This window comes from Ornithodoros turicata, chromosome 1, assembly GCF_037126465.1.
Source record: "Ornithodoros turicata isolate Travis chromosome 1, ASM3712646v1, whole genome shotgun sequence".
Taxonomy (NCBI): domain Eukaryota; kingdom Metazoa; phylum Arthropoda; class Arachnida; order Ixodida; family Argasidae; genus Ornithodoros; species Ornithodoros turicata.
This window is the reverse complement of record NC_088201.1, coordinates 12,059,564-12,081,254: the sequence shown is the minus strand read 5'-3', so window position 1 is coordinate 12,081,254 and position 21,691 is coordinate 12,059,564. Positions and strand designations below refer to the sequence as shown.

At 44.6% G+C, this 21,691-nt stretch overlaps 1 protein-coding gene and 1 long non-coding RNA gene across 2 annotated transcripts; both read right to left on the bottom strand.

Moving 5' to 3' along the window:
• Positions 1 to 5,516: 5,516 nt before the first annotated feature.
• LOC135397116 (uncharacterized) lies at positions 5,517 to 6,181 on the bottom strand. The gene is made up of 3 exons (XR_010423593.1): positions 6,166 to 6,181; positions 5,920 to 5,991; positions 5,517 to 5,528 (listed from the first exon to the last, which is right to left on the bottom strand). It is a non-coding gene; the product is annotated as an uncharacterized LOC135397116 (long non-coding RNA).
• A 385-nt stretch (positions 6,182 to 6,566) lies between these two features.
• On the bottom strand, positions 6,567 to 21,394 carry LOC135371557 (THAP domain-containing protein 3-like). Its single transcript, XM_064605757.1, has 6 exons — positions 21,266 to 21,394; positions 7,332 to 7,550; positions 7,211 to 7,270; positions 7,076 to 7,144; positions 6,751 to 6,798; positions 6,567 to 6,626 (listed from the first exon to the last, which is right to left on the bottom strand). Exons 1-6 carry the CDS (start codon positions 21,392 to 21,394, stop codon positions 6,567 to 6,569), a joined length of 585 nt encoding a protein of 194 aa, XP_064461827.1.
• Positions 21,395 to 21,691: the final 297 nt, after the last annotated feature.

Here is a 21,691-nt window from a genome sequence, read left to right as displayed (position 1 = left end):
CCTTTCGCCAAGCTTGGTTGCTCCACGTGTAGTTCTGGTTTCAGTTTCGAATTCCTAGGCGTTGCCAGATGCCCTCTGCTTTCAAGCTATTGACCGACTGTAATTTCGGTTTCAAACCGCAGCACGCTAGTTTCGCTGTGACAACGTCAACGCAGGTTTTTGAATGGTTGCCAGATGTCGCTCTAGTTTCAAGCTTTTGACCGTCTGTACTTTCGGTTTCATTTGACAAAAAAATAAATGCCGCGTCACAGCATGATTTTCCCCCCATGCTACTTTGATAAGTACAATCAAATAATGATGTATATCAGAGACCAAACAACACTGTATATATTCCTTTTTTATTTCAGCACATTATTTTACTACTCTTTTATTCAACTAACAAAAGATATGTTACAAATTACCAGAGTCTTGCTTGACTTCATCCTTGTACAGAAGCAATCTGTAAAAAACAAAGGGAAAACGAAACATCCTGTGAATGCTCTTCTCAATCAGGACAAAGTCTAGGATGACTCAAATCTCGATCAGGTGCCACGCAACAACAACAAGCAGCATTATCAAAGAATCGGTTAACGTTTTCCACTTTCCGATATGTCTCTGATACTGTGTCATGCATTTGCATTGGAGTACGACGTTTGGAAGTAAATAACCCAGTGACAACAATCACTATAAAATAGAGGTGTTCTATACACACGCATTTCCAAACTTGTGTTGCGCATTGCGACAATAGCATACAACGAATCGAGAAGCATTGCATGACTACGTATTGCGGTTACCAGCTGTGATGGTTTCGAAATAAAAATAACAAAAAAAATTGCATAAAGACAAGAGGTATACTCACATCCTTTCAAAGTTGCGTCGTCGATGAAGGTGATCGGTCTCAGTCGTCGACAGCTAGCTTATAAGACCCTTCATTTTTGTTTTATTTCAAGGGAAGGAAGGATCACGTGAATGCATCGTGGACAGCTTCTCCTTTCGCAGGAGCAGCAAGGTATATGTAAACAACGCGATTTCCGCCTCTGCCTGTCATTTTATAACTTCATTTGCCTCTAGTGGACTGTCGTAATTAGCTTAAGTCATACTGGAAGCAAATCAAGTACAGGAGGACAGCCATATGCTTCCTTACAGTTCGGATAAAATAAGACGTTCACACCGCCAAGCAAGATAAACGAAGTCCTCTTCTGGGGATGCAGATTTCTTCTTCGATTTCTTTCATTGAAGACTTCAGTAACATGATCAATAACATGTATAAGGACACAGTTTCCACCTTTGAATGGTGCAACGAAATCTAGACAAGGATGACTGCTGGAATACAGAAAAATGTGCAAAACCAGTCTAAACTGCAAATAAACAAACAAGGGCCTCTAAAAAAAATAGACAGGGTGTAAACGGTAGAATAAAACGAACATAACGCAGAACTGCGAGTGTGTTATTTGCACAGTGACACAAGTAAACCTGACTAAACGGAACTTCACTATTTACACAGCATGATTGGCATACACAACATCTACAAGGCTCAGGAGGACAGAAAAGTAGCTCACTTGATACAGAATAAAAAAAAATATTTTGTTGCATTTGACAGCTTTAGCTATATAACTATACAAAAACGTGGTACTATTTACAAACCCCAATGATGACATATCAAATGTATCGAATGATACACCTTCTGCAAGTATGGCCTACTGCCCTTTGAATTGGGTGAGCTTTGTAAAAAGCTGGCGACACCTACGCTTATGCAGCTCCTCTGTACGTGTCTTGACTGCATGACGCATACGTATACTTAAATACCTCTGGGCAACAGACCTTATCAAGTGAAAAAAGTGATTTTCAAGGCATGTCTGTTCAAGCATGTGCTCACTCCGTATTTGGCTAAAGACACTGCTGTCCAAAGTGGACTCCATAACCTGCAAGAGTACCCTTTGCAGAAGGGTGTTTGACGATATGCCCTCTTGAAGGAGAGCCCTTCGTAACAGCCTTTCCGCTTTCCTACAGATCGTGATAACATCGTCAGATGGGTACCGAAATTCACCGTACTTGTCCTTTCGCTGCATGAGAGAATTGTGGATGGAAGACATGGGCACAGTTAGCTGGGAGATACAGGTTTCACAATTCAAATATTCTTGTAGGCGGCATGCTATATGTCCCGCAATGAAAACAATTATTCTGTCCCCAAAAATGGTTGGCTCTGTTGGGTGCGAGAAGTAATCATGGTCAGGAAGGTCATCTTGGAGAATTCCTTCAGCTGTGTTGCTTCGTCCTCTCGATGTCCAATTTATGACATCTTCTGAACGAGGTTGTGTCACACTGCTGACGTGAAGTACCGAGATATTTTCAAGTGGAAGGCAGTTCCCCTTTTCAGAGGCTTCTACTTCGGTATTAACAATCAACCTTTTGTAGGCTGCTTTGAATTGCCATGCGGTTGGGTTGTTGTTCTCCACCTGTATGTAAATATATATCTATTTTCTAATAGAGATTACTAATAAAATATATTGTATTGTATTGTATTGTTGTAGCCACCATGTGATCTTATCAAACCAAAGAAGAGTTCAAGGTGGTCTGGCTGACCCTGTGTGTGGGAAGATGCTTGACAAGGGACTTGGAAAGAAGGAAGTCGTAGAGCTGAATGGTACTATTGCAGCACACAAGGAAGCCAAGGAATCCGGTTTTTCGGTTTGTCTGCACAAGAAGTGGCCCAGATTTTCCACATTCACTTTTACGAAGAGCACGTATGTAGGATGTAGCCATCTGGAACATTATTCGGGCATCTTCAATATTTCCAGGACACAGCGGCTTCTTCCAACATTTCTGGTGAACATTTACAGAGTTTAGGACGTCAAATACGTTGTTAATTATCCTCAAGAACCTCTCAGTTCCTTTAGTGTTTTCAAATCCAGGTACACCCAGGTCTCGACACTCACTTATGGCATCTGCAACTGATGTGCTGAGAAGCTCTGCAGCAAGGCTGACCTTCATGACCTGTTGTTGAAAATGTACATGTGCTGTTCGTAGTCTATTTGCTGCATGAAGTCCCTCTTTCTGCTGGATTGAGTGAAGGACTTCAATGTGCTTCCATGATATTTCATGCCCATCTTTGTCAACAAACGACTTGAAGTGGCAGAGTGCGTTCCTCATTTCAGCCTTCATTTCCAATGCAGACAGTGCTTCCTTTGAAAATCCAGCTTCTCCATCAATCGACTGGTACCACTTTTTTATAGTGCGTGGATGGGGCAAGCATGTGTCAAATGTTTTACGCACCTAGTTGTAGGCACGCGGTGAGTAGAAATGAAGGGTGAGTGCAAAGGCACGCAACTCAGGGCTATACTGATGTGGCAAACTGGTTCCTCCCTTTTTCGCTACCTGTCGCATCAGCAGATCTTTGTTCGCCCCAGCAATGTTTTCAAGACAGCCTGCATGTTCTTCAAGCAAAATGTTTTTGGAAGTCAAATCTGATATGATGTGTTGCAATTTAGCAACCTTCTGCTTTATACGGCGTTGGGCTTGCTGCAATGCCTTGATCCGCTTTTTGCTGATGGTGTTCAGATTGCCAATCCGTCTTACTTCTTTTTTGAGGAAGGCTTTCACAGGTGTGTCCTCAGCTGAGTTTTCCTAGGACAACATGCAGGTACCTTATTGCATAGGCTCCACTGGATATTCCGGCAAGTCACAAAACGGAGCATGCGTACTACTTCAGGTACTGCGACCTTTTGCAGATTCTGGTGACATGCATTTATATTGGCTTAATAGTACAATTAAAAGAAAATCCCTCATGACTCAAAATAGGGAGAAGAGCGTGCTGGTACTTCATGAAGGGAGTTTGAATAGAGCACGGAGTATAAATTGCCATATGAGCAATTGCACCTAACTCTAGATACTTTCTCAGTGTCAACATGCACGTGAAACAAAATACTTACTTCCTTTGGTATATAGAGTATACTTACCGAATAAAGAAGACATTTGGCTTTGAATCGTAGCAGCCGCAACAGGTGACAAAGTATCAGGCATGCAAATCACAAGGACCTCATGGCATTGTGGTCGATAGAATCCATTTTTATTGGCTCAGACTGAGTACAATTCATTGTAACATGTATGAGGGTTAGTAAGAATCATCAGCATGCACAAATGCCAAATGAACTGGACAGTTCCCCTTGACATCCAACTGTCTGCAAATACACGTATTTATCTCATTTTTTTCCCTTTGAAGGGACTTCTTAATGCAAAAATATTTAACCTCGAACTGCAATATGTACAGCGCATTATTATTTGCCCCACTCAACAAAACAAATACTAATTTTGCCCGTATCAATAGTTACACACTATACAAGTGCATCATGAAAAACCGACCAGAGTGCTTCGTAATAAGAGTGCTACACAGAAACTGGAGGCTACCTTTGTGGCACAAACAAGTGCTGCTCTTGATGTACCACATGTTTGTAACTCAAGTATCTTTTTATCACTCTCTTCGTGAAGTGGTCTGACCAGTTTCTCGTGATGTGACATGTACATGTCAGCCGCAAATGTAACTGTGAGTCTGTTCAGCAGGCATGTACAGCTATGGACACAGTTGCATGAAATCTCTGTATGACGCCTTAGCGACTCTCCAGAAGTTCAGAACAGAACAGTATGAGGAAAGTAGCAGTAAACATGTAGACTGCGTTCTAATATTACTCTTTACTAGGGATGTGCCAGCCGAATCCGCGAATCCTCAAATCCACGAATCCTAGGCAGGGATTCGAGATTCGGGAATCTGAAACCCAGTGTCCAAAACGGGGAATCGAGTCTTTCGAATCCACTGACCACATTTGGTTGATTCTTTTATAAATTGGCACCTCCGGAGTCCGCCGAAAGCCACATTCACCGACGGGTGTTTTCTTGTTTGTTTGCATTGCTCTGGACTGAAAGGGTTCAGGCTGGAACTGTTACATTACAAGTTTAAAAGTAACATGGTTTTGCTTTTGATTGTTGCTTTAGCTGTATGGAAATAATTCAGACACGAGAATTTATGAATTTTTCGTAGTCGATAAACAATACGTTAGATATACTATATGGGTATACTTTCACCCGAAACTGAATTTTTTTTTGTTTTTTTTCCATTGAACAAATGTGTCATATTCTGCTTCAAAGCACCCTCCAGTAGAAGTCTTTTTTTTCTTGGCTTTTCAAACTCTTTTTAAAAAAAAGGATTTGAAAGATTCGAGATTCGTAAGATTCGTGGATTCGCAGAACCTTCCTGGGATTCGGATTCGCAAGATTCTGGATTCGTCCCATATCTCTACTCTTTACTATACTTCATTCCCAGCACTGTGTCCACCAGAAATTGCAGAACATAGCCATAGCGTGGAACTGAGATTTCAGACGTCCGTGTCACAAGTTGTAACCTGACTAAAAATATTGCATCTGTTTCCTGTCAGGTACTGCCAGTTCACGACATAACGTATAGTATCATATTGTGTTATGTTTATGAGTATTACCCTTACCACGAGCACGCCTCTGCTGGTGCTTGGGCTGGTAAGGGAGGCAAGCGGGGAAGTGCCCTGAAAAGGTCAGACAGATAGGAGCATAAATGAATAGTTCATCATAAAGATGCTCAACTTTGTAGAGTCCGCATACCCTAATTCATGGAGGAAAGAAGCCAAATGAGTGAGTGGCTGCCATATAGCTGTTGGTTGAACAAAGCTCCTCTCTTGGCTAGCTGCTCATGTGCTTTGCTCCCCCCTGGCCTTTGTTTGACCAACACTAATGGCACCACACTACATCCTCTAATTTACATTCCCCATGTGTAATATCAACTCCACCACACCTTCTCCAACCAAGATAATGTGGTGCGCTCGCTCCTTAGGTTTCTTTATTCCTTGCTTTAATTATAGCGGTTAACCTCCCTTGCATGCAGCATTTAGATACTACCAAAAGTGCAACAAGACTTACTACAGACAACAGCCTGGATGACTGAACGGATGGCCCAGGTGTCCCTACTGAACTTGCGTCATCAGTGAAGCTCTAGAAGCAAAATACAAAATATAGCATTATGCTGAAAAGACATTATTGCTGCAACAAGATGCACAATTTATGACACCTAAACCAACAATCAAAACCCACGTACCCACAAGTTAAATGCCGGCACTAAGAACTGCATGCATAAATACTTATTGCGTAGTCGGTGATATGTCTTACCAATGGGTCATTTTGCTCGTCACATGTAACAATATGTGTGCAGTAAAACCCAGTGCTGTCCTATAGATTAAGAGAAGGGATATTGTAATGGAAAACTTCCCAAGTTGAGATGCTAAACAGCACCATGACAATGTGCATGCGGAGGTAAGTGAATAACTCACCCCACTGATGTCTTCATGTACGTCACCCACCGATATGTCCTATAGAGGGGAGGAAAAGGATATAGATATGAGTGCGTTCAATGAGCGAGTGTCAGGAAAATATATTTAAAGAGAGCAATAAAAGAAAAACGAATGCTACTTTCCTGCTACTTGAGTAACAAACAGGTGATACTCCTGACATAGAACCTGTTTGTAACTCAGGTAGCAGATTCAAATATTTTTTTCGTGACACGCTCTCGTTCAACAAGCTGCGTAAAGGACAGCAATTTGGACTCCCTGTACTTCAAAATAAGACAGTTTCTACAGGCATAGACTCATCAAAAGTTTTATTGAAGTGACTCCACATAAAGATAGTCGCCCATGCCATAATGTACGTGGTTTCAGAACCACTGCAATATGTTTTCAGGAGATTTTTAGCACTTACCAAAGCAGGTGAAGGAGGCACAGAAGGCATATCCGCGACCTCGTGCACCTGTAATATGAGAACAACTGTGATACTCATATGTATACTGCCTGAGACACAGTTGTTCGAAATCTGGGTTCTACCACTGTGAAGCCTTCTGCAGTTCCTGGTGAACACCATGGGGAATGAAGGAGTACACACTGGCAGTGGGACCTAGTTTAGCTTTTTGCTACTACTTTCCCGACACAAGTTCGTCCAGGTCTCACGGGGAGCCGCTTGGGCATGAAACTGAGATTGAGACAACCATGTCGCAGGCATATACTGTTCACATTATATATATGCTCACATGTCCTGCCTCTTGTGCACTGGGTTCTGGCATGCTCACTCCTGGCATGCTTGACTGTTCCTCAAGCAACTGTGATGGGATAATAAGAAGATGTGCTGTTTATTATAATACACATACTGTCATCAATGCTCTTGCCTCTTGTGCGCTGGGTTCGGGATCGCTCACTCCAGCAACGTCTGGCTCCTTCCCAAGCAACTAGAGGCAATGCAGCCACCGGTAATTGACTACACCATTGCATTTTGTTTACGATGCCTACCTGCTGAACCTGCAGCGAAGGAATGGGGACAGCACCTTCACGTAGACGGACCCGTACGTGTGTTAGCGAAGTTCTGTCGAAGTCTTCGTTTCTGAAGTGCTTCGAGCAGACCACGCTGTGTTTTGTTGGCACAAGGTCTGGTCTCCCGATCGCATGTTCCCACGACAATCGTAGAGACGGTTCTCGAGAGAAGCTAGGAAGTGTAGTCGGGAAGTGAAACTACAACTGAAAGCACATTCCAAGTGGCGTACTTATACTGGTGGTATGTTATGCCAGATGCTTTGCCAGCAAACGTGGAACGGTTACTGCAACCCGGATAACAACAAAGTACCATGTTCGATTATGGATACGCCATAAAAAATTCGGAAGACTGATGAAAGCAAAACACAATCGCGTACCCTAATCCCGACCTTGGAAAATCTCGCCGCCGGTGAAGCAGACGAAACGGGGGAGCGAACAGGCGGAATGATCAAAACATAAGGAAAACAAACCGGCGGGGCATATCATTGGATGATGGCTCCGTGACGTGGGTCCATGACAAGATGGCGGCGTTGCCACAAGCGACCGCTTGAGGGTAGTTACAAAAATGGCGGACATATGGCCCCCCTGTGTCTCTGACTCATGAAAACTAAATCCCAAGGTGCAGCGGGGCTTTCGCAACAGGGCGCTTCCTGGTGGGCCATCCATGCAATTTCTGAAATCGTCTTATATCGCGCAGTGTTGACCAAGACCAAGTCAAGCAGGAATTCTGGTGAGTAATGCTTTCGTAGGTTGTCTGGCTTAGTAGTGTGCTGTCCACACATAGTTGCATTCTCATACGAGTAATTTAAACGAATCAAAACAGCCGAAGTGCCTGTAATAGATGTAACTGGGTATCTGTTCGTAGGTTTGCGCCGTTTCTAGTTGGTTGCGCGTTTAGGAACAACAAATTTATTCGAAGACGATAAGATACCGATAATGCATCACCGTACAGCAGCATTTACTCGTATTATTGTGAGCCATATTTAATTTGTTAAAATTTGTCGTCGTATTTGTTCAAAAATAAAAGCGCAAGTCGGCGTACTTGAATTGATCTCCTCGAACTGCTTACGTCGAATGTCTGCAAATGTTGTACTTATGTACCTTCGCGCACCATACTAGGCACAAAAGCATATCTGATTAGAAGAAATACTTCAAGAGGAAGTCAATACATTGTTATTTATAGCTGGTTTTCCATTCCAGGCATGGTATGTGGCTGCACGGAGGATTCCGAAAAAGAAAAACAACAACATGGCTAATAGGATGTTGCTGTCCAGGGAGTCCTGGCCGAAGAGGTGAACTGTTAAGATAATCATAAGGTTCTGTTGTGAAGTGAGAAATTTTGTAGTAGTGCACGAATGTTAATTCGTGCACTACTTTTATAAAAAAGAAACCAGAAATGGAAAATTATGCATGCATCATTTCATGAATTGTAATTGATCACTATTTGATATTCACATGTTTCCATTAAGGGAATGAACTAATGAACCTAAATTCATATCATGGTCATGCTCTGTGTTTACCTGGAAGTCACATTTTTAAGGCTTGTCATTCTTTTGTCTAGATGAAGATTTATGTTAACCTTGTATGAAATAACAGACACATATCAACACGTGTGCAGCTTCTGCACATTAAAACCAGCCATGTAGAGTCAAATGCTTGTTTTTTATTTTTTAATATTCTAGCCTATTCATGGTTGCTCTTCGCTTCTTGCAGGTTTACTCATTCCAGAACCAAGAATTGTACCATTGTAAGGCGAATGGAAATAAACTGACATCGACTGAGATAGGTGTTCCGTCTTGGCCAGTGACTGTAGGATGACTCCAAAAGCGTCACAACAAAGCCAATATTCATCTAGCTCTCTACAAGTAGCTAACTCCACATAGTAGCCTGCTTCACAGCAACATCAACGCTACCTTGTGGGAGTACACATTACACAATATGTTGCATTGTGCTGTGGTATGATAACATACCGTTCGTCTCACAATATGTGTATATAAATATGATAAGGGCCCTAAGGGCACAGTGCATGGCTTACACCCTGCTGAATATATATCCATACCTGGCTGCGACATTGCATATCAATGCAGGTTACAATACACATTTTGACATTTGGCCATTATGAGACATCTTCGGCCGTAATGAGACTGCCTTCGGCCGTATTGAGACTTTGGCCGTAATGAGACACTTGGGGATTAAAGGATTATCGGCCGTATTGAGACTTTCGGCCGTATTGAGACATAGGCCGTAATGAGACTTCGGCCGTAATGAGATACAATCAAGGAGACATCCCTCAGTTCGCATAGAAGCATAGACAACGATTTCTGTGTCCGTCGGGGAGTACTTTGCCATGAGAGGAGCCGCCGCCGCTGCTAATGAACAGCGAGGAGAGTAACAGGATTAGCGCCACCTGCACTGGAGCTCGTATCCGGCTTCAGGTACAAAACCCAAGTTAGTTTGGAGTCATTGTGAGAGTGAGTTGTTCCTGTAGCAGTTGCCAGCAGTGATTTCGTTTATAACAGATGTGGTTTCACATTGTTTCGACTCGCTGTCGCTTTGCCGTCTGTATCTCCGCATTGAACATGAAATTAAGTAAAGACCGTGTCTACTGCGCGAACTACATGAACAGGTACAGACAGAAGATAAATTTTCAAAGGAACTTCGCCCATGTGTCTTCGCTAGACGATGCGTTGATGACAAACGTTCGGACGCCTGAACAGTATTGTAACGTGCGCTAGTCTGATTATCTTTGCCACAACTGCTAATGTAATCAATCAAATGTAAATAAACAGTGACTCATCTTTACTAGCATGGTCTAGAGTGGTGGATGTAAACATCGAATTTTCATGCACGTACCGGGCCCCCAAGCAGTGACACATACACTCAATCTACATTTCTCTGTAGTGTCCTTGTGAAACCGGCATGCTGCTTTCGACGTCCTGGGAGAATATTCGACTCCCTGGGTTCTTAAATAGCAGCACGAACAGCACAGGCGGCTTTCACAAGAAGAAGGTGACTATCGACCAGTGAACTTGTCGCAGCGCTTCCATGGTCATTACAGGCACCACAGTCCGACACTGAAACTTTGGCGCGCTCTAACTTTTATCGTGCAAGGAAAAAACCTTTGAGTTTCTGTGCGCTCAAATATCATATATGGAAGCATGCGCCTACGAAGAATTTTCGAGTTGGGGTTTTTTAGATATGAGCGCTCAAAAACCGCATTTTTTGTCACGTGTTGTAGACGCCTTCATGAGTGACACCAACCTGGCCATGACTCCTAAATCTGATATGAAATTATAGAGCTCAGTCTCCGCTACATGGAGATGCCCTTCTCGTTTCACTGGCATGTACACAAGTGCCGCAATAGCCGCAAGAATATGAGCGATTTTCGCCGTCGCCACCAACTTTGCGTATTTTTAGCAGCAAAATAACAAAATCCCGGCCGGAACCGAACGCAAGCACTGGAAGCCAACATAGCTGACAGTGCGTGAAAAAAAATTCAAAGCCGTGAACGCATTCGTTGAACAGATATTGAACGTCAAAATCGCTATGCCTGAAAGCGCGCCGGACCTGCCATATTCTTCCGGATTTTTTTTCTCGGGAACTACAGACGCTAGAGAAAAAATATTTGATGTCCCATTGTCAGTCTGAGTCAGGCTACAACATATATTTTTTCAATAAAAATCACTCATGGTGTCCGGACCACCTTGCCTGAGTTGAGATGGAATCACCCAGCAAAGCTATCAGTGCGGTGTAGATAGTAGATATCCTCCGCAAAAAAGTGAAAAGACCACAGTGAAAGTGCAGACTGTAAAGCGTCCACAAGTAATAGCCGCCTCTGCTCGTTTGTCTATCTGTAATATGTGGCGGAATGGAAGGTTGTGTTCTGCTTGGAAGAGAGCTCACAAGCGAATTTTGCGATTCCCCGAAACACTACATTTGCGACAACAAGGTGGCAATTCTGTTTACAAATACAGTAAACGCGGCAGTGAGAGAACGTCGAATTAAAGACAGGAAATTTCACAACGTGGTTCTCGCCTTTATGCATGCTAGAAATTCGGAATGTACTATAATTCATATTTTCATTTGAAGGCAAGAGCTCTACGCAAGGTGTCCCAAAAAGCAAGAACCACGATAAACTGGCATCTCTAGCCTGCCGCTTCAAGCAGCCCGAGGAAACTTTGTATACTGAAAAGAAATCATTAGACATTGAACTCTCATTCATGCGCGTTTCGGTGCGTGAATTTGTCCAATTAATGCACTTGATTTTTCTTGAAATAAGATTTTCAGAACGTTGTGGAACCGTTGAAACTCTGCTACATGGTTTGTAACAGAAACACTGGGACCGGCTTGCTGAAGCAAGCATCCCACCTAAACCGTTTCGCGAAATGGTAACCGCTTCAGATTTATTTCAGTTCAGTTCCAGTTCGGTTCAGTGGGTGAATAAATCATTTCGATTAGGTCAGTTCCACTTAAATAGATAACGGTTTTTAGTGGTTTTCGGTTCGGGTTCAGCTCTGATTTGCAGGGGCGTCAGAAGGTGGGGACAAGGAGGGCGGTCGCCTCGCTTGAACTCAGGCTTTTGAGTCCTCACCCCCTTTCATGCAAATAGATCGGACACGATGCCAGATATTCTCTCTTATGAGGCATATTTTGACAGGATTTGCATGCTCTCCTGTATGAGTGTTGACTGCAGCTAGAAACATGTTTTCAGTGGGATTTTTTTTTTTTTTACTGGACATGAACATATTCACTAGCAGCATCACATACGGACCACGCGCCGCAAGTAGGTTTCTACGCAGCAAAAGAGGGCGAGGGTGTAAAATGACGTGCACGGCAGCGTGCCGCCCTTCCATTCGTCAAGGCCCCCTGTCTACTCCACGTGTGAGCGACAGACAGGTAAACAGGGAATGCCCTATAGGGACTGTGCGACAAACTGGTGGCGTCGCGATGCGGCCTCCGGAGAAAGTACCTTGCGTGATAGCCGCCGGGTAGCCAGCTTTGTTTACATGTGAAGTGCGGGTATCTTTTTTTGCCACAGCATCGCTAACTGTGCCAGCACCTAAAAGAAACTCTTCATTAGGGACCAGATGCTTCATTTCTCGTGATTTCTACGCTTCCAATACCACCGAGGTATGGTGAGCTAGAAGGACTGGTGAGCCGTTCGGCGGTTGTCATATGTACCCGCCGATGTTCCTGCCGAGAGATGGCGCCAAGCGTATCTCGGCGCTATGCGATCTAATCGCCTCTCGCGGCTCATTTCAGTGCTACTCGTCACGTGATTACACACCTGCCGTTAACCCACGAGCGTGCCTTTTCTTTGCTCTGCATGCAAAATGCCCCTTGAGTGTCACCTGCAGGAGCAAACGAATGGCACACCCAGATATCAGTGCTGACATTCGTCGGCGCGTCCCTATATCAGCCCTCGGGTCTGGGACACGTGTACTTTGATAACGATAAAGACGTGTTCGAGCAGCCGGTTCTGCCTTTGGGTAGTGATATTCGTGATACGTGCTCATCGTTCCCTTCATCTGAGCGACCTCTACCTTCCAGGTTGCGAGGTCCGGTGACGGGGGATTGTGATAGAAATGTTTAAGTCGGTGGTGGGCTATAAGCGTGAGATATACGTTAACTGCAGCTAACCAACGGAAGCGATAGAATTGCTAATTACACTCTGCATATGAGGAGTCAGTAGAGGGAAGGAATTCGGAAGACAAAGGGGACGACACGAAAATATAACGATTTATACATTTATTTCAGAATACTGGTCGCAGAAGGAACCTGGGAAGGAGTAGGGAACGTACATTAACTATATAATATATACACATAATACACTCGTATAGTGGCGACAATTCGAAAGAAACCGGCAAAAGAGACGCAGCAAAGGGGTCCCAAGTTACCTTCGCGAACGTGACGATCGGTAACACGAGTGTTCTATATACCGGTAGTCTGACCTAAGCAGTAGCATAATGAAGCGTTCTTCTGAGATAGAAGAGGCTTTCTCTTGACTGTGATGCCAATTAAGCGCACGTGAAAATTCCATCTAAAATCGGACGGGACGGCGACCCAAGATATTTGTACTAAGCTCCCTTGCAAGTATACTATGATGTTGGCAAAGCCTTTGTTCTACATATAACAGCATAGACACAGTTTTGTCGGTGTTCAAATTGATTTGCAATTTGTAACACCACTCGTTGATGTGTTCTAAACTGCTTTGCAAAGGTGCGTAATATAAGGCGAGCAAGGTGAGCCATACGCAACGCACACAGAAAAAGAAAAAGAGAGAGAGAGAACGATCGGCATATATTGAGGACGCACGTTCAGACATCCCGATGTTTTTCGGAATATATCGCGCGATATGTTACGCACTCATCAGCGAATAAACATGCTTTACAATTAATGTTGCTTAACATATCGTGCATATAGACAAGAAACAGCAAAAGTCTCAAGACTGACTCCTGTCGTATAACCCCAGGTGTATGGGGTTCGATCAGACAGGGAATCAGTCCCGAAGCCAATCCATGATCTTGGTATTATGTGTCAGCTTTCTAAAGGGTACATACACGGTCAAATGCCGTGGAGAGATGCAAAACCAATATTTCAATTTGTATGTTATTATACAGGGTGTCCCACCAAAAAAGGGCCAGGGGCTAAAGAAAAAACGCAGTGCTCTATGCAAATGGAACCAACTGCACGTGCTTGGCAGTTGCGTAGTCTATCCAAAAATATTTTTTCGTCGCCCCTTGTCAATTAATTAGCGGTAATTAATTTTCTAACTTTTTAATTATCGTTTTTAGCTCTCAGGTGTCAATCAGGAAGTTGTAGTACATGTCGAAAAATACGCAACTGAAGTGGTTCGAGGTCGCTATGGCTTGTGGTTTCGTTTTTTCCCGGGTTTCTGATGCTAGGAGGACCGCAGATCGCTGCCCACAATCCGGCACCTGCGCGCGACGATTCCAGCTCCCTCCGGCGTACATTGACCTTGAGATTAGCGCTTTGAGACCATCCTTGGGCCACGTCACACAAGAGGAAGATATTTCACCTGTTTACGGCACACCTATCAGAGTGCACTGCAATCGTCGCGCGCGGGCGCCGAATTATGGGGAGCGCTCTGTGGTGCGCGCGGCTTCTGAAACCAATTTTTAAACTCGGGGAAAAAACGAAACCACAAGCCATAGCAAGCTCGAACCACTTCAGTTGCGTCTTTTTCGACATGTACTACAACTTCCTGATTGACACCTGAGAGCTAAAACCGATAATTAAAAAGTTAGAAAATTAATTACCGCTAATTAATTGACAAGGGGCGATGAAAAAATATTTTTGGATAGACTACACAACTGCCAAGCACGTGCAGTTGGTTCCATTTGCGTAGAGCACTCCGTTTTTTCATTAGCCCCTGGCCCTTTTTCGGTGGGACACCCTGTATAAAGCAAATGCAAAGTCGTGGATGAAATCAAACAGGGCCATGACAGCGGAGTAGCCCCCACGAAAGATATGCTGCAAGGAATGCTGTTACTTGATCATGATGTTAATTGTTTGGAAAAGATGTGCTTTAGCAATTCACAAAAGCTGGAAAGAAGAGAAAATTCGAAACCAAAGTCGAGACTCCTGCCTTACGTATCGGTTTTATACGAGCGCATTTCCATTCGTTCGGGACAGTCCCTTCGTCCAGCGATATCTGGAAAATAATTTTGAGGAATTGCACAGCTTACTCGGCGTACTTTCCTTACAAATTCTCACGCTTCCTCATTTACAGTTTACAGGTTACAGGTAATACTGTAATGTACAGTAAAGTCATTTACAGTTCCTCATTTACAAATTCCAATCAATCATTAACGAAGATCCCGGTGTACTTTCAACAGTAAGGAATCTGGTCGTCTAGATGGGATATACTTTCCCATTTTTTTCCTTTCAGCTATGGCCTCAGTACAGCTCACCTTGAGCTGGCTCCCCAAGAAAGATGACATCACCACCCGGACTTGACCTTGCGGAATGTTCCAGAATATGACTCAGACAACTGCCACGTGGCATACTTGCACCGATTGTGACGTCACCCAGGAAACCTATTTAAGCAATATGCAACCCTTGTACCTCTTTGGTCCTGACGAAGACAGTGGGTGCGTTTTTTTATTCTACCCGGGTAACCCCCAGGTTACGCACCATGTGACCCGAGTGAGATGTCACGTGACCTGTGGGTAGGTACCAAGGTATATCTAAACTGGTAGCGAAAACAAGTGAAAATACCAAATTAGACCCATCGGCAAGGTCACCAGCAAGAGGCGCGAGCGATCCTGGGTGTTGACAGTAGAGGTACGGTTGTAAACAGAAAAACTTTACAACATGGGCGTGGCTTGTGTGTGTACTAATAGGTTATTCATAATTTCAATGTAGAAAAAGCTTTCTGTTGCCCCGCTCGTGCACATAGACGAGATCATATACCACTCCAGTACATTTCCGTATCCTGCTCCTTTGCGCATGTGTCAGTTGGGTCTGTTTATCCGTGCGTCTCTGTATCCGTACCGTGTGTCCGTGCATTGTAATACGGAGTTCGTACACTCTTTGGGTTAAACAGGAAGCGACGTTCACATCTCCGTGCTGTAGACCAAGATCAACACGAGTGAACGGATGAATACAATGCATCCCCTGTTGCTGGGCCCGCGAAAAAAAGATTTCGTCATGGGACGAGCGGCCATGATGGTGTGAGTGTTAGCAGGAACCAACTGTGCACCAACGATGTCGTGTTTTGTTGCAATGGACCTATAACGGCCGCTTATTGAATAAATGCAAACGTCTAATCACTAGGTGAGAAATGGGCCGTATGTGAGCCTTCCTAATTTCTCTATGGTCATCACGATGCCTTTCTGTTTGGAGTTGTCAAAATCTGTGATAACCGTATGTATTTGGAATTGATATGATTCATTAAATCTGATATGCTTTATTTTTCTGTGCTCTCGTCTGGTATTGTTGACTGGGCGCGGAAAAGGGAATACAACGCAAGCGAAGTGGGCCGGGCCAATGTAAACGTGCATGGATAATTATGCACTACTTATTATTCATACTAGTGACGTCGCCTCTGACGTCATTTATTTACAATCGTAGTAGTCCGCGCAACGGATGGATGGCGCTGACCGTCTCTATCATGGCGTCATTCTGAAGACACAGGGGCCTATGGGAGTTACGCTACCTGTTTAAATATACCTTGTAGGTACCCCCGTTTAGAAATTTTCGCCCATTACGAGTTACGACCGTCTCAGCGAACATGGCGGCAGAGGCAGACGACGTTTTTGACAAGGACATGATTGTAGAAGTTGCGGCACTTGTGCTGCTTGGCGCATTTGACGAAGGGGAAGATGATGACGAAGGAAGAAAAAGGCATGCATCCAACGAAACTACAGCCGTGCTAAAGCCACCGAAATATGCTCGGAATCCGAAAGTTAAAAGACGCCGGACTCTCACTTGACGTCGTGTGACGTCATAACCCTCTGCTACCCACCTGCTGAGCTGGGTCAGTGAGAGTAGGTACCCAGAGTAACCCTCGAGCGACAAGAGTTGAATTTTCGCCGGTAGGTTATGACGTCACTTCCGTCACCCTCAATTTTTCGCCCAGTAAGGGTTACCCCCGAGTTACCCGGGTAGAATAAAAAAACGCACCCAGTGCCACTGTCGAAACGTCGACCATTCCTTTTTAATCTATGTGTTAAATTGCCCATTAAATAAATTAGTTTTTGTTAAAGGGACTATGAAATTTCCCGAACCCCCATACTTTTTTTCGATGGAAACTGTTCTTCGCGCAGAGAAACTAATATGCCACAAATTTTTCCGGACGAAATCGCTCCACTTTGTAAGGAGCGCGCGCTGGAAATGTCTCTTCCGCGTTCCTCCTCTCCCGCGCATATTTCCCTGCCAATGGTGTAACTGTACGGACCGCGCTTCGGTTCCCCGCTACGTCACCGGTGTTGCACAACGGCAAGTAATGCCGCGAGCTCGCGCTGTGGCTGCCGCCACTGCCGAAATCTGCCGATCACGCGAAAGCTGCTGTCATGAAGATTTCCACTCCCGATGAACGCATACGCGGGATCCTACGGCGCATGCTCCTGGCGGGATTCCTCGGCTCGGCAACACGTCACGATGACGTGTTGCTGAGTCGGCCGTGGTCGCGTCAAGTTGCCCGTTGTGTCTCCGCTCGGCATCTCGCCACGGCGCGGCGCTAGCTGTCCTCCCTTCGCCGCTCCGTTTAAATTCGCTCCCGAGACATCCGCTCGCGCGACGAAAGTAAAATTTCGGTTCTAGACTCAGAAAAATGTCTTCTTACGAACGAAACGAAGAAAAAAATCGTTTCATAGTCCCTTTAACGTTCCTGTAATCTGTTGTCCAAGTCTTATTATTTCACTTTTATTCAACTTCGTAGCCGTCTGATATATTAACCTATTTGTTCTGTGTATATATATATATATATATATATATATATATATCTGCAACAAAATAAGGAGCAAGGAAATAAGGAATATATCTTTCGCGCTATATATATGACTCGGTCGTTCTACTGGTCAACAGTAGAACCGTGCGTGCAGAGAGCATACTACTGCGGTGCTACAATTTCGTTTTTTATGGCCGATACCACGTTCCTTTATAGTTACATAGGGAGCAAAAGAATCGCATAACAACTAAGATGTGCGGCGAGGTACATTGTATAGAAAGCGCCATAGTTTAGCTAAATGACAATTTAGTTGAACAATCTACCATCGGCCTACGTTCCGTGACAAAGTGTTCCCAGCTTCCTGTACACAGCAACTCGATAATCTAGGCTGAAAAGAAAGAGTGAAGAGAAAGAAACCATCAAGGAGGCGAGCTCTCGGACACAGTAGCCGCTCTTTATTTTGTTTTTCCACCCGTCTGTCATCATCCAACGAAGATAAGACATGCGGTCACGTGCTTCGCAACATTCCGATATCTTTCGCTTGCAGGGATCGTCGGCTAGGCAGACGTGACGGTAGCAAATGTCACGTGGTTTAGTTACAAAGAACTGCGGATGCTAGTAAACAGTCAGTGCGGCAAACCAATGTAGTGTTGGTCCAAATATATTCACTATAAAAATAGTCAATCACACATACACCGTCACACACAGCACCTGTTGGACTAGTTCAACGAGAATCCGCTTGGTTCGCAGCGAGCGCATAGCGCCGGAGCTCAGGAGCTTGGCTTCAAAACAGGGGCATCGCGCATTGCATGTATTGAATATGGCGGTAAGCACACCAGTCTTTCTAGCCCACCATAACCGAGGTCACTAGACTCGCAGCGAATCGTTTGTGACGCGCGTTCGGCCATTGCATGAGGTGTGCACAACATGAGCGAATATATTCTATTTCTTTTGTTCTAGTTTCAATGAAACTGAATGAGGACCTGCAAAATGGTCAATGATTTACAGTTGCCACTTTCGTGACGGTGAAACGCCGCTGGATACTGTATCACCGTCAAATGCACCGACCAAACGGCAACCTATTTCGAGATAATGATTGAGGTGTTTCATCGCCACTGCCCAGAGCCGATATTGCACCCGGTATGACGAGTCTCACAGTGAGAACAGAAGTTCTACGTTGTCCAAAAGGTTTAGTATTTACGCACCGACCATTTCACAGCTGTCGTCCCGCAAGCTCACGGCGGTAGCCGAGGTAAAAACTTACTTTCTTCTTTGAGGATCTCTTTAGAGTTATTGTATCTAAAGATACTGGAAAAACTGCAGTACAAGTTCAGGCAATAAGTTGTGACCCCACGTGTTTATATGTATGGATAAAATGGACGCACGATGTAAATTTCAGTGACGAAGCTATGTGTGTGCAAAGACGACGAAAGGAATACAAGACTCAATCAAAAACATATTACAAATGGCTGGAGTCAGAGGAATACACGTATATAGCCTTCGCTAGCAAGCCATTTTGTGAGGAGTCAAATAACCATCCTCTCGACGTATCACTTACAGGTGTTTTGACCGGGCGGACGCGAGTGGCTGTTCTCCTTCCGTACTGTTAGATGCATTATTAATACGGTGGTTGCTTCTGTGCAGTTTGTCTCCATTCTCTTCGTTCGCGCCCTAGAAAAGTTCCACATTATTTGCACTTCGAAAATTAGCCCTTCTAATTACGGAGGTCGCCACGCAAGCTACGGTTCCACTTGAGAATGCATAGAACGGGCGGCGTGGTATCACGTCGGATACGTCCAAGACCGCCACTGACGGCGCTGTCGCGACGGAGCAGCGCGCCCCCTGTAGGTGTCGCTCGGTCCCTATACGTTTCGTGTGTTTTCCGTTTTGTTAAAGGGAGAATCCGCATAAGGTCCCTTCCGAGATTTTCGAATATTCGTCACCTTTAGCCATCAACGACCATGCCTGTAAAATATCTCCTTCGAAAACTGAGTCAAACTTGATAAAAATGATTTTCTTCTATGACGCGCTCGGTGACAGGGTAGTGCGAGCCACGAGCGCTTTTCTGCAAGCAACACCGAGCGTGATGTAAGTCGCGAGATATCCCGCGCCGTCCGCCTTGCTTTGCTGTGTGTTTTGGCAGTTTTGACGAAGGAAATTTTCCGTAGCAATTGTGTTCGTTACGTCGCACACTGATCTTACACCCACCACGATGGCCGGTAAGACATGCTGTATAATCAGTTGTGGCAACAGGTCGGATACAACAACAGACGTAGCATATTTCCAGTTTCCGACGGCCAAACAACGTCGTTTGGAGTGGGAAATGGCGCTGCGCAAAATCAAGTGGAGGTAGACCAGCTCGAGAACAATATGTTCTCATCATTTTGAGCCAGGAATGTTCGACACGAAAAGACGGCTCATGCGGGAACTCGGAGTGGCACCTGCGGGAGGCCCCGACCGCATTTGCACCTGCAACATGTTTCATATTACGCGTGCACCCGTGGCACTTATACAGGGTGTCCCAGAAAACGTGTCATTGAATTATAGTAAAAAAACTACGCCACCTAGAATCATGCGGTCAACAGCATTTGTTCTTATTAGTTTTTGCCACCTCCTAATGTGAATGTCATGTACTCCAAGTTTAATTATGTAAATACTTGCGAACTGAACTCGGAAATTTGCCAAGTAAAGGTCACTTTTTTACCCCACCAATATAAAGAGCGTGCCGAATACACTCAAATTCATGATAATTCACAGTGATATTCACGAGCTATTCCATCGGAAAAAATAGCCGAATATCATGCTTTTCGGAGCACCGGACAATAGCGCGCGATGACGTTTTCAGCGCAATCGCTCTCAGTGTGACGAAAGGAGGTTCCGAAGCCAGGCCACAGAGTGATAGTAGAAAAAGTAACAGTTCCTAAAATTGGGAGAGGGAAAGCAAAATCCCAGCGAAAGTCGGACATGACAAGCCGTGCCTGTTTTATCTCTCTCTGGGATGTCGGGGAGGGCTGGGTTTCCAACCTCCTTTCGTCGGACTGACAAAGATTGCGCTGAAAAATTCATCGTGCGCTATTCTCTGCGACCTCCGTAGAGTATGATATTCGGCTATTTTCTCCGATGGGATAGCTCCTGGATATCATTGTCAATTATCATTAATTTGACCAAATTAGACACGCTCTTCACATTGGCGGGGTTACAAAGTTACCTTTACTAGGCAAATTTCCGACTTGAGCTCGCAAAAATTTATATAATTAAACTTACGTTACACGACATTCATATGAGGAGGTGGCAAAAACCCAGTACCAACAAATGCCATTGACCGCATGACTCTAGTTGGTGTAGTTTTTTTATTATAATTCAATGACACGTTTTCTGGGACACCCTGTATAAGAATGTGCGACAACCTATTAGAAACTCATCCTTAGTTACTCCGAGTTCTACAGTCTTCAGTGTATGGGTCCGAGGCCTCGGTTTCAAGCGACGCGCGCACTGGTACAGGGTCCGTCGAATACGGCGAGTCGTTGTGGTTTATGGTGACGGTCAACTCATTCTCCTCATTAGAATACACGTCTGAATCGGGCTGAAGTCCCGTGGAGTTCTTTTCCGATGCGGAGTCGGTTTCCATGACTGCACGTTGAGCATAACTTGCTTCCTGGCGGCTTCAATGCAATACAACACATGGGAACCACGGCAGACGAATCTCGCGACTGACGTCACGGCGTGGCGCTCCTCGATTCCGATGCCACCGCGTGCTCTCATAGTTTCGGTTTCGCTTTATCGTTTTCGCTGTTTATAAATTATACGCGCACGTTTATACGAAACGGAGGCTGTTGTCAGCATCTGGGGGGTGGTCTCTGCTGAAATCGACTTTCACTTAATTTTGGGCACAACCGTTGCGGACCCTCCCTTTAAGCGATACTGT

Excerpts from the sequence above, each read along its gene's own strand:
- LOC135371557 (XM_064605757.1), bottom strand. The coding sequence starts at position 21,394 with ATGGAAACCGACTCCGCATCGGAAAAGAACTCCACGGGACTTCAGCCC. Across the intron at positions 7,271-7,331 it reads CTTCGCTGCAGGTTCAGCAG|TTGCTTGGGAAGGAGCCAGA; the intron begins GTAGGCATCGTA and ends CATTGCCTCTAG. Across the intron at positions 6,799-7,075 it reads GTGCACAAGAGGCAGGACAT|GTGCACGAGGTCGCGGATAT; the intron begins GTGAGCATATAT and ends CTCATATTACAG.